The sequence below is a fragment of the Sparus aurata genome, unplaced genomic scaffold (genome assembly GCF_900880675.1).
Source record: "Sparus aurata unplaced genomic scaffold, fSpaAur1.1, whole genome shotgun sequence".
NCBI classification, from domain to species: Eukaryota; Metazoa; Chordata; class Actinopteri; order Spariformes; family Sparidae; genus Sparus; species Sparus aurata.
The window spans coordinates 23,753-34,800 of NW_022045129.1; the positions used below are offsets into that span (position 1 = coordinate 23,753).

Sequence of the window (11,048 nt, forward strand, 5' to 3'; positions counted from 1 at the left end):
CATAGTCATAATGTCCTTTATAAGTAAGCTTCCGCTTCAACTTTACTGGCAACAAAGATCCTTCCATGTCTGTATGTGGCAGCAAATTGCTCGTCTGCACAATATTTGCAGGAACACATGTTACAGGTCCATGTACTCCATTTTGCCCACCTTTAGGCAACGCCAACATCTTCATGAACGGAATATGCAACGCTATCAAATGTATCTCTAACCTTTTCAAACACGCCAGTACTGGTGGAATGGGACAAAGCGCCAAATTGTTCAATGCACATTCAGGTGGCATTACACCATCTATAATGCAAGAATGACACTTGCTACAAATCCACAGCTGACTTCTAGCTGTACCCAACCATTTACATGGCAATATGCAGTCTTCATTACATTTATGTAAATATTTGTCACTAATACATTTATCAGCAATTAACATGCTTTCTTTGGTTTTAGTATAATTTTCTCTTTTACACTTCAAAACCTGATTCTTAAACAACCCTCTGTAGCATACACAGCACACAAAATCTGGCCCATCTTTAACTTTGTCCCAAAACTGTTCTCTAACATAATCAAACTCCTCTGACTTTTGTTTATGCTTTTCCCTCTTTAATTTGTTTCCTGCTATAGGCCCTTTTCACATGACGTCACACAACTTCCGTTTTGGAGCGAAGCAGGGTATCATGACTTCCGTCGTTGCTTCCGCTATCTCAGTGAGCGGTGTTTCCAAAATGGATTTCACACAGTCACTCCTCAAGCTCCCAAAATTTCGTTTAGGAGACGTACACAGACTGGCAGAAAAACTGTCAAAAACTCCAGCCTCTAAACTGGACAAGGGTTAGAAGTTCTTTATAGAACAGTACCTGTTTGATTGTGAAGGTAAGTGTTTTGTCTTCTTAGCTCTGACGTTAGCGGAGATGCTAGGATAATGATAACGTAGGCTACAGGTGTTTTGATAATCTATTAGTTGTCTGTTTCTTGATTAAGTTACTATGGTAGCTTTATAAATATTAGACTGTTGCTTTATCCACTATTCTATTTCACAGCTGTTACCGAGTCGTGCTTCGAATATAGTTTAGTATCGTTTAGCCTTCATGTGTAATGCCGAGCCCTCTCTCACCTAACATTGTTTTGGAACAGTGTCAAACGCTGTTGACCACTCGGTCACAGTGAGAGCACGCTGTCATAGGTCAATGAAGAAAAGCGAGGAGCCTCATTATCTCCAGGTTTTTTAAATAAGATTTTAGGGTTCAGTTTTCTCTTTTGTTGTGTTATGCTGCGGTTGCAGACTTTACAGTATCCCACGAAGTTCCACTGTGGGTTCGGTGTGTTTCTCAGTCTCATGTCAGTATTTTAGGAGCCACAATCAATAAAACAGCTTCGCACATAACTGTTAAGGCCTAGGTTAGTTGAGGACAACAAAGGCTGAGAAAGATACCGTTGACGAGTGTTTACATGCTCACTAATAATCAGCGTATTATTGTATTTCTGGATTATCATTGGAGTGGCCATGTCAATTCAATTCAATTCAATTCAAGTCCCATTAAAATAACTTCATGTATCCCAGAGGAGTAATTTAACAGCATACTGATTATTATTCTGGGCATGTAAATGCACTCAATAAAAAAAATAAAATAATTGTTTACACCTACTGTTCCATACGTTCATATTCTGTCATGTTACTGTTTTAATAATTTAGAAATTATCCAACTTAACATGTCATGTCTCTATTTCCAGTTTACAATTGACTCTGGAGAGGACCCTGTGGCACTGGAGTGCATGGCATGTTCCTGTGCCGCAGGTAAAGCTCTGTGTAATCACATGGTAGCCCTGCTATTTCAGACAGCACACTACAGTACCTTGGGGTTCAAGACTGTGCCATTGCCACTGTCCTGCACCAGCATGCTGCAGACCTGGCACCGGCCAAGGACACAGGTCAGATATTTATATTTACTACTCTTGAAAATGTAGGACTTGCAGTTCGCATTGCCTGTATTGTTATTATTATTAATAAAAAATATTATTATTGCCATAGGGAATTGCACCAGAGGCAACAAATGATATGACAGTGTGTAAGCCCAAAACAAAAAGAAGTGTAAGGACTGGTGCAAAGTGCACACTGTACAGAGCATATGCTGGTGAGTTTGAATGAGTTTTACTCTCCTCTTTATTCTCTTCTATTATCTTCTGTCCTGTCTTTGTCTACTCTCATCCTCTTTCCTCTCATTTACTCTTTCTCTATTTTTGTCAGGGCCTCTTCCAGATCCTCATATGATGGCCAGTGGAGAAAAACTCAAAGACATTCATCCACAACCAGGGTTATGCAAACTGCTGCATGGGCTTGAGAACCTTAATTTGGTCGACTCTAAATTTGGTCCTGTGCCATTTGGCTCTGTCCTTTCTTACCAGTGCCCCCCTGAAATAAGTAAAGACTGTATTAGACACCCTGATGCCCCTGCGTTTCCTCAGTTACTTGTTGATGGCTACAATTTTAAATTCCCAGCAAATTATGAGCTCAGTTACAAGCAACAATGCCACCTGGAGACCCTGAAGGTTTGTATTCATTTATTTAACCTTTATTTTTCGAGGGTTGTCACATTAAGAGTGTTATCTGTTCATATTCACAATTAATGTAACGTGCATTGATGTTTCATTCTTCTTTTTTTAAAGGTAACACGGGAGATCTCAGCTGCTATTGAAGCTGAAACCAGGCAGCAGTCAGAATGCCAGTTATGGACCCTGGTACGCAAACCCCGACTCACAGCCAGCCGATTCCGTGAGATATGCCATGTTTGTGGGGAGTCTTCTGCCAAAGCCTTGGCTTCTCGCATCCTGAGGGGAACTCCTCAGACTGCTGCCATGAAACGAGGTTTGGACCTGGAATCTGAGATACTGCGGCGGTATGCAGATTTTTGTGATGTCTCAGTGACACCTTCTGGAGTAATAATCCACCCAGACGCACCTCACCTTGGGGCTAGCCCTGATGCCAAAGTCTTCAACCCTTGTGAAGTACCACCATTTGGCCTGGCAGAGTTCAAGACCTGCAACGTGGAAAGTGTTGCACAAGTGAAACACCTGACCACAGTTAAAGGCAAAGCCTTCTTAAGGAAGACTCACAAATATTATTATCAGGTGCAAGGACAACTGGCCATAAGTGGCCTTCAGTGGTGTGATTTCATTACAGATACGCACACTGACTTCACAGTTGAACGCATCTTTAGGGATGAGGAGATTATCCAGTCAATGCGCCAAAAGCTGGATGACTTCTATTTTAACATCTACATGGATGTCTTCTTACGTAGCAAAGCTTAAAAATGACTTGAGAGTAGTGTAGTAGAGCTAGTAGATGTAGAGCTACATTTGAAAGGACACAAGGTAATCACCTATGAAGCTGATACAACAGTTCCTCCTACACCAAATGTGTAAAAATGTTTTTTGATTGGTTTCAAAATGTTTGTTGCAATGTTTGAATGTTTTTCAGAATTGAACTGATCTCATGTTCTTATGAGAATGACACACTTTTGTGGATGATTAAAGATTGATGTTTATACAAGGACACTGAATCAGTGATTTATAAACTTGTGAACACTGGTCATGTAGTTGCTAAGTTCAAACACCTTAGAATCAAAGTACCCATTTACTGAATAATACATTCTTGTTTTTGTGTTTTTACTTTATTTTAGTCATCCTCGCCGCACGTAGAATTAAAGCCATTTTTTGTACAAACAGTATTTTATTTTCAAAACAGCATTTCATTTTTTGTACAAACAGTATTTTATTTTCAAAACAGCATTTCATTTTTTGTACAAACAGTATTTTATTTTCAAAACAGCATTTCATTTTTAAAACAATCAGTTCACTTAACATTTACATGCAACCATTTACAATACACAGGGCCACAGCTGTACAGCCACATGCAGTGAGAGAGGATCCAAGATAGGAAGCCTCAGACTGGTTTGTCCCCTTTAATATCAAGAGGTCCCTGATAGTTAGACATCAGGCAACAGATGGCCCAGAGCTGATTGACAGATCCCACCATAGAGAGTGGAACAAGCCCATCCCAAATGTGGTATTCCTTCACCCTGCGTATGGCCCTTTCCACTAGGATCCTCAGACGAGCAATAGCCTGGGTCTTCTGAGTGTCTTCCTTGCTGAGCTGGGTGGACTTTTTTAATGGAGGGATGATGAGTTTTACCCCCACCTCTGACAGCATCTTCTCAATCAGGAAGCCCTTGTCCGCCATTACCTCATCCCCTGGCTGGAGTAGCTGCAGAAGGTGTGACCTCTTTGTTATTTCAATGTCTGACACGGAGCCAGTGTACAAAGTAGAAACAAATGTGATAACACCACATGGCGCAACACCAATCAGACCTTTGAAGGTGGTGTGATTTTTGTAGCTTGAGAATGTCTCTGACTGTAATGAGAGGGAAGATGCCGTTTCACAGCGGATCTCAGTGCAGTCTATGATGACTCTGAGCTGAGGACAGTAGAGCCTGAACTTGTCAGGCATTGTGGCCTGCACTTGCTCTCTTGTCATCCATGATGGTAGTGATCCCAGAACCAGGTAGAGATAGCTTGTCCACGTTAGAATGATGCGACTAACAGTCGACACACTGACCTCAAAGAGAGATGACAAGGTCTTCTCCTGAAGCCCAGCTGCTATGCGACAGAGGAACATGAACAGTTCATCTATCAATTCAAGCTTTCGCTGTGGGCTAGGCATCACTTCCGCTGCTCGCTGTGCTTTAGACCAATAGACAAGCCTCGATGCAGAGGGGTAAACAGACTCCCAAAACACAGTGAAGACCTTCTTGGAGCTGAATCTGGTGTAGTAACGGTAGTCCTCATCAGTGACACAGAACCTAGAAATCAGTGGCTGCTGATTCTTCAGTGTCAGCTGCTGGATTTCGTGTTCCCGTGTAACCACTTGCACCTTCAACTGCTGAATCATCCTAGCAGAACTGTCCATTTTACCTTTAGAGGACAAAAAAGCACACACCTTATTTGGCATCACTTATCCGTTTTCAGTTTGTACTCATAACTGGATGATATTGATGAGCTTAACAGAAACTCTTGTCTCCATTGCCATAACTTGTCAGATATTGCATGACCCTGTGCCATTTAGGTTTATAGCATGAAGATAATGATATGATTTACACATATCTCAGTTTTCTGTAAGAAAGAAGGAATGGGCTCAAGTTTTTAAATACTGACCAGGAGAAGGATGGCAGGTGTAGTCATGGTCTGTTAGCACTGGATTTGGATGGGGTACATCCTCTGTGCTACTCTCTGGGACAGGCATCTCAGTTTCATCTGCCTCTGCAAGGCGTTTCCTTGCACGCTGATATGGTGACTCCCGAGCTTGTGAGCCTCTTCCTACAATAACAAATATGTTGATTGTCATCTGTGGTGGCAAAAAATAATTTCTGTCTATTCAATGAGGAATTTAAAAAGAAGTCTTGACACGTCATCTGAGTTTTAATAAGCATTTATGAATGTAGTCACACACATATATCTGCATGAACAGTCAGTCAGTGGGTGAGTGAACTAGATGTTCTAAAACCTGCAACCCTTTTGGTTCCCCTATCTAACTAAGGGGAAAAAAACTCCAATATGATGAGAACAGAAAATTCCTTTGACTAACGAGCTAAAACAAAGTAATCATAAGTAAAAAGAAATGTGATCTTTAATGAGGATACACAATAGTGAAACAAAAAAACAAAACAAATTTCATCGTCTGGTTGAGGTGGATCAGTCATGCTTGTCATACCTGTTTCTCATTTAACCGGGTTAAATGAGCAACACATATCACAAGGTGAGAAGTTCAGTTACAAACATGATTATACAACACATGCAAAAACATAGTATGGGTTAAATATCAGAATTTTCCATCTCACATCTTGTCAGTTTCTTACATTCTTAACATACATCTTATCTTTAAGAGCCGCGTATATCCATATGATGCGAGTCTATAGGGCAGTGGAATGCAGCCTTTAAATAGCACATTATCTGCTACGAAACTTGTTCATTTCACCAATATTTTGTTATGATTCAGAGATGATTATCATCCCGGATGTTGATATCAGGTTACCCCGGACACAGAGGGGACTAGCGTATCATAACAAAATATTGGTGAAATGAACGAGTTCCGTGGCAGATAATGTGTTATTTAGAGGCTGCATTCCGCTGCCCTGTAGACTCGCATCATATGGATATACGCGGCTCTCGGCTGGATCTAATTTCGTCGGAACGACTTGTAATGATACCAAAGTTATCTGGGTGAGTAGGCTAAATGATCGTATTTTATGCTATAAATAAGGTCCAGATTGTAAAAAACGGCAATTCCCCATTGTTAACATAGCCCTCTTACCTTTGCCCCAGTCATTCCACAGGAATCTAGATGGCACTGCTCCTTTCTTCAGCTTGTTGCGCCCACTGGCAGAAACATATGTCTCCTCTGATGTAAAGTGCTGACTGCAGACATAAGTGCTACCACGAAGGATTTTAAAAGTTGGCCCCTCATCTCTCCTTATTGCCCTCACCCAACAGGCACGAAGCTCAGCATCAGCTGGGAAATCATGGAAACTGAGATACGGGAAATTCTTGTGCCATATAGTATGCTGTCGAGAGATGGACACAAGGAAAACAGAGAGGAAAAAGAAGATGTATTACATCGACGTTAGGTTTCTGATTGGTGGACAGCATGGCGTTATCATATTCATTCACTATAGCTGAAGTTGCTGCTTGTTAGCCTGCCTGTTAGCATGCATTTTGACGTTACTTTGCACGTCAAGGCAGCTACATAACTGCAACGATCGCTAACGATACCAAGGAAAATGAAGATAACATATACTACGACAAGTGAAATATGATAGTCTAAATCTTACCTTTAGAAAGTACGCTGAATTTTGTTGAGCGCTGTACAATACTAGAACGTCTCTGGCGCTGTCCTATGTTCCCGCTTCTTCAGTTTAAAGGGCTCAAACCGGATGTAGCTATACCCTGCTTCGCTCCAAAACGGAAGTTGTCTGACGTCACTGTGAAAAGGGCCTATAACACGCTCCGTATATTCATTACTGTCATGATATTTGCGTTTAATCTCGGCTATTACATACTCTCTGTATACGTCATTGTCCCTATATTTCTCTTGACTCCTTTTCTTAACTTTATCCTTAAATACTTCATTTTCGCTATATTTCTCTTGACTTCTTTTCTTTACTTTATCCTTAAATACTTCATTTTCGCTATATTTCTCTTGACTCCTTTTCTTAACTTTATCCTTAAATACTTCATTTTCGCTATATTTCTTTACACTCATTTCCTTAACTTTATCCTTATACACTTCATTTTTCCTATATTGTCTTTTATTTCTTTCAATAACTTTCATCTTATGCATACCATTTGTGTTATATTTCTGTTTAGCATTGTCCTTCTTTTTCTCCCTATACAAATCATTTAGCTGGTATTTCCTTTTTATTTTTGAGCTCCTTTTCCTTATCAAATACTTAGAAGTATTAACATTAGTTGGCTTAAATGTTTATGAAGACTGCTCTTGCATAGACACAGTACTATCCTGCTGTTCTATAACTTCAATATCGATTGATGACCTAGATGAAAGACCTAGATGAAAGAAAAAAAACATGAAATGATTAGAATAATTTAAGTATGCTACTATTATTATAGAAATGGATTACACACCAGGGTTCGTACACATTTTTCAAGGTCAAATTCACGAACTTTTCTAGCACTTTTAAGGGCCATTTACCAAATTTTCCAGCACCTTATTGCTGGGGTAAAATACATATCTACAGGAATATACTCATGATTATTTAGGCTGCATGTGTGATGATACACAGAGATTTTATTTCTCCTTGTTATAAGCAAATTTTCCAGTCTGATCCCAATGTTGCCAAGACAGAGTTATAATGTCAAGCACTTTCAAGCACTTAAACTAAAATCCAAGCACTTTTCAAACCTTGAAAACACAACATTGAAATTCAAGCACTTTCAAGGATTTCAAGCACCCGTACGAACCCTGACACACACACAGTTTGCACAAAACTGTACCAACCTCCCCCCTGGCGTCCACTTTCAGATGAGCAGTTGCAGGCGATGGCACAGGTTTCACCAGGGGCAAAGCTCTCGCCGAGACCTAGAAAACATTTTGTTGTTCCAATTATTGCGGTTATATGGCAGACATGCTAAAAATATTTTTTTTAATCCAAATAAGTCAAATATTGAATACAATTGATACAAACCTTCTGGCGTGCAGAAGTCCGACGATGTTCCACTTTTGGACGCTGATGGAAGAAAAACAAAATAAACTTTCTCAAGCCATATTTGGGCAAAAGCCCTTGTGGACAATATTGTGCAGTTTTGCATGTTATTGTGAGTGTATCGGAAAAAAGGAGATACTAAAAACAGTTGAACCAACCAACATACACCACTTGCATGCAGTTTACCTTTGAGCTTCATGGAACGGCAGTAGAATCAGGGCTAGGAAGATGGGATGGAACAGCAGCATCCATCGCAGCCAACACCGAACTGCTGAACCAAACAGGGTTGGGCTGGATGAAAGACTCCAGAAGTGAAGTCGCGTCAACCTGTCAAATACATATACAGAACGACTATTGTCAAAATGCCATAATCAAATCAACAATCATATCCAAAACAGTCTAGGCTAAAATCAATCATAACATACCTGCTGCTGAACCACCCTCTCTGCACCAGAGGACTGCTCAAGTTCCTCAGGTGCTCTCCTCTGTAATGACAAAATAAGATCCTTTGTATTAAACAACGAATCAACCATTACAGAGGTCGGCTGTTAAAAATAAACATGAACCACACAATGACAGTGTGTAAACAATTACCTTCCTGCCCTTGCCAACGACGGTCCACTCAAAGGGGTTTGATGGACGAGGTACGGTGACCTCTCCCTTCACAACCACCTTTGGAACAACCTGCCTACGAGGCTGCGACGCTCTGGGAGCAGGCTGAGGCTTTGGTGTCGGAGGATGCAGGAATTGGTATGCAACACTCCACAGCAGCCCGGCAGAAATGGGCATGCCGTCACTATCACTGAGGTGAACCTGCAAAAATAATGAAAATGAAACAGATTAAACGATATCTGCAATAAACTTATCATTCAACTACAGAGAAAGTGTAGACGAGGCTATATATTCTACTTACACCATCTCTGCTCCACAGCTCAAGCCGGTCCATGGGGAAATGCTCAGCAAAGGGGAAGTACCTGACACCTAAAAAAGACAAATCATCCATTATACTAACATCTCTATGCATTTCATTTAAAGTTTTAGATAACAACCATAATGATTATGGAAATTATAACTTTCATTCAAACAGTCTGCCTAATAACACATCATCCATTGTATTTTAACTGCATTTAAACTCTACTCTTTTTAAAACTTACCCATACGTGCTGCCACACGGCGGAACTCATCACGCAACAATTGCTGCTGATTGACTTCAACAGTCAAACGGGGTGCAAAGTCTGTGACACACACCTGTAGAGTAAAGTGGTTGTTAATAACAGAATACAAATGTTCTGATACTGACATAACTAATGATATAAATATACATTATTCTGCAACAGATAATATATCAATATATATACACACACACGAGAATATAAACCTACGTTAGGCAATCGCGAGCAGGCACTGAGCAGGAGCTTAGCAAAGTCTGCCCCAGCCTCGTCGATGGTCCTGCTCGATGTCAGGTTGTTGCTTGGTGCAATGACCAGGACTGCGTCAAGAGTCCGAGGAACAGCAGCATGTAGCAACTCGGTCCTCAGCTCCATCGCACAGGCCCCGGGCGTGCACATGAGGCCAAAGGAGAGTGAGCCCTCTGGCATCGGGACAAAGCCATCTACGATTGCGCGTAGATGGGAATCACCAACAACAAGAACAAACTGGAAAAAGAGATTAGATTGCTGTAGAATGAAAATCACTAATGAACTCTTTTATACTTTATTGTTATCTTTTATTATTATGTTACCTTCTTGTCAGGTGATTCGGACGGCAAGACCAGCTTGTGCTGACGGCCTGTCAGCGACTTTGACCACTGGTTCACAGCATGGCGCTTACCGGTGCCGGACTCTATTGATAAACAGAAAACAACAACAAGATACATATACTTAATGAAGCCTTTCAAATCATCATTGCAAATCATGTAAACACAACACACCTTGCCACTAGGAAAATATGTATAGTGTACACATCTATGGAAAAGATTTACATACGTGAGACAGAGGCATTGGGAGGCTGCTGCAGTTCCACGTCAACCTTTCGCCATTCTGCCAGACGTTTTTTGGCTGCCTCCGAACGACGAAAAGACTTGCCCCGTGGCATCTAATAACATTTAAACAATGAATTTCATGTTTTATTACACAACATTTGTCCATAACACACTTGACAAAATAATGAATCAAATGTTTATTTTCATTAACATATTATAAAAGTTATTTGAGCATAACCTTTCCAATTCATACATTTAGCAAATTAACATTGTATATTATGGAAAGATGTAGTTGATTTATCGAAAATAATTACTGATATTTTGACTTTTTGGTTGAAATGAAATCTCCTAATCATAGAATACACATAGCTTTGACTACATAGCTGTATGAATACAGATTTTACTGAAGACATGTTTACAGCTGGTTCTACACTTTCATCATATTGCTAAATTAGGAGTAGAGTACATGGTGAACTCAATAACTTGCTTCTTTCTTTTTACTCTATACATTTCTCTTTCTCTGTCAGTGAAGCGCAACATCGCCCGCGAAGTTCAAAAACCTCCTCAAACCAATCACAGCGCAGGACGCCCCTCACTTGAAAGTTCATCCCTACAAGCACAGCGCGACCGCGAAATTCAAAATATACTCGCGCAAATCACAGCGTAGTAACGGAATTCTTTACCAGTGTGCCGTTATGATACTTGAAATTTATTTTGATGTTAAATAAAATGAATACTGTCTACAGACTGCCGCTGTTAGTAGCTTATAGCTGATTTAGCCAACAAAGGCATGTGCTACCAAA

General features: G+C 40.4%; 1 protein-coding gene across 1 annotated transcript; it reads right to left on the reverse strand.

Annotated features, from left to right (window-relative positions):
- Positions 1 to 8,475: 8,475 nt before the first annotated feature.
- Positions 8,476 to 10,358, reverse strand: LOC115577887 (uncharacterized). Its single transcript, XM_030410764.1, has 8 exons — positions 10,250 to 10,358; positions 10,006 to 10,106; positions 9,647 to 9,919; positions 9,419 to 9,512; positions 9,178 to 9,245; positions 8,859 to 9,077; positions 8,690 to 8,747; positions 8,476 to 8,591 (listed from the first exon to the last, which is right to left on the reverse strand). The coding sequence occupies exons 1-7, from the start codon at positions 10,356 to 10,358 to the stop codon at positions 8,736 to 8,738; spliced, it is 876 nt and encodes a 291-aa protein (XP_030266624.1). The 3' UTR covers positions 8,476 to 8,591; positions 8,690 to 8,735.
- Positions 10,359 to 11,048: the final 690 nt, after the last annotated feature.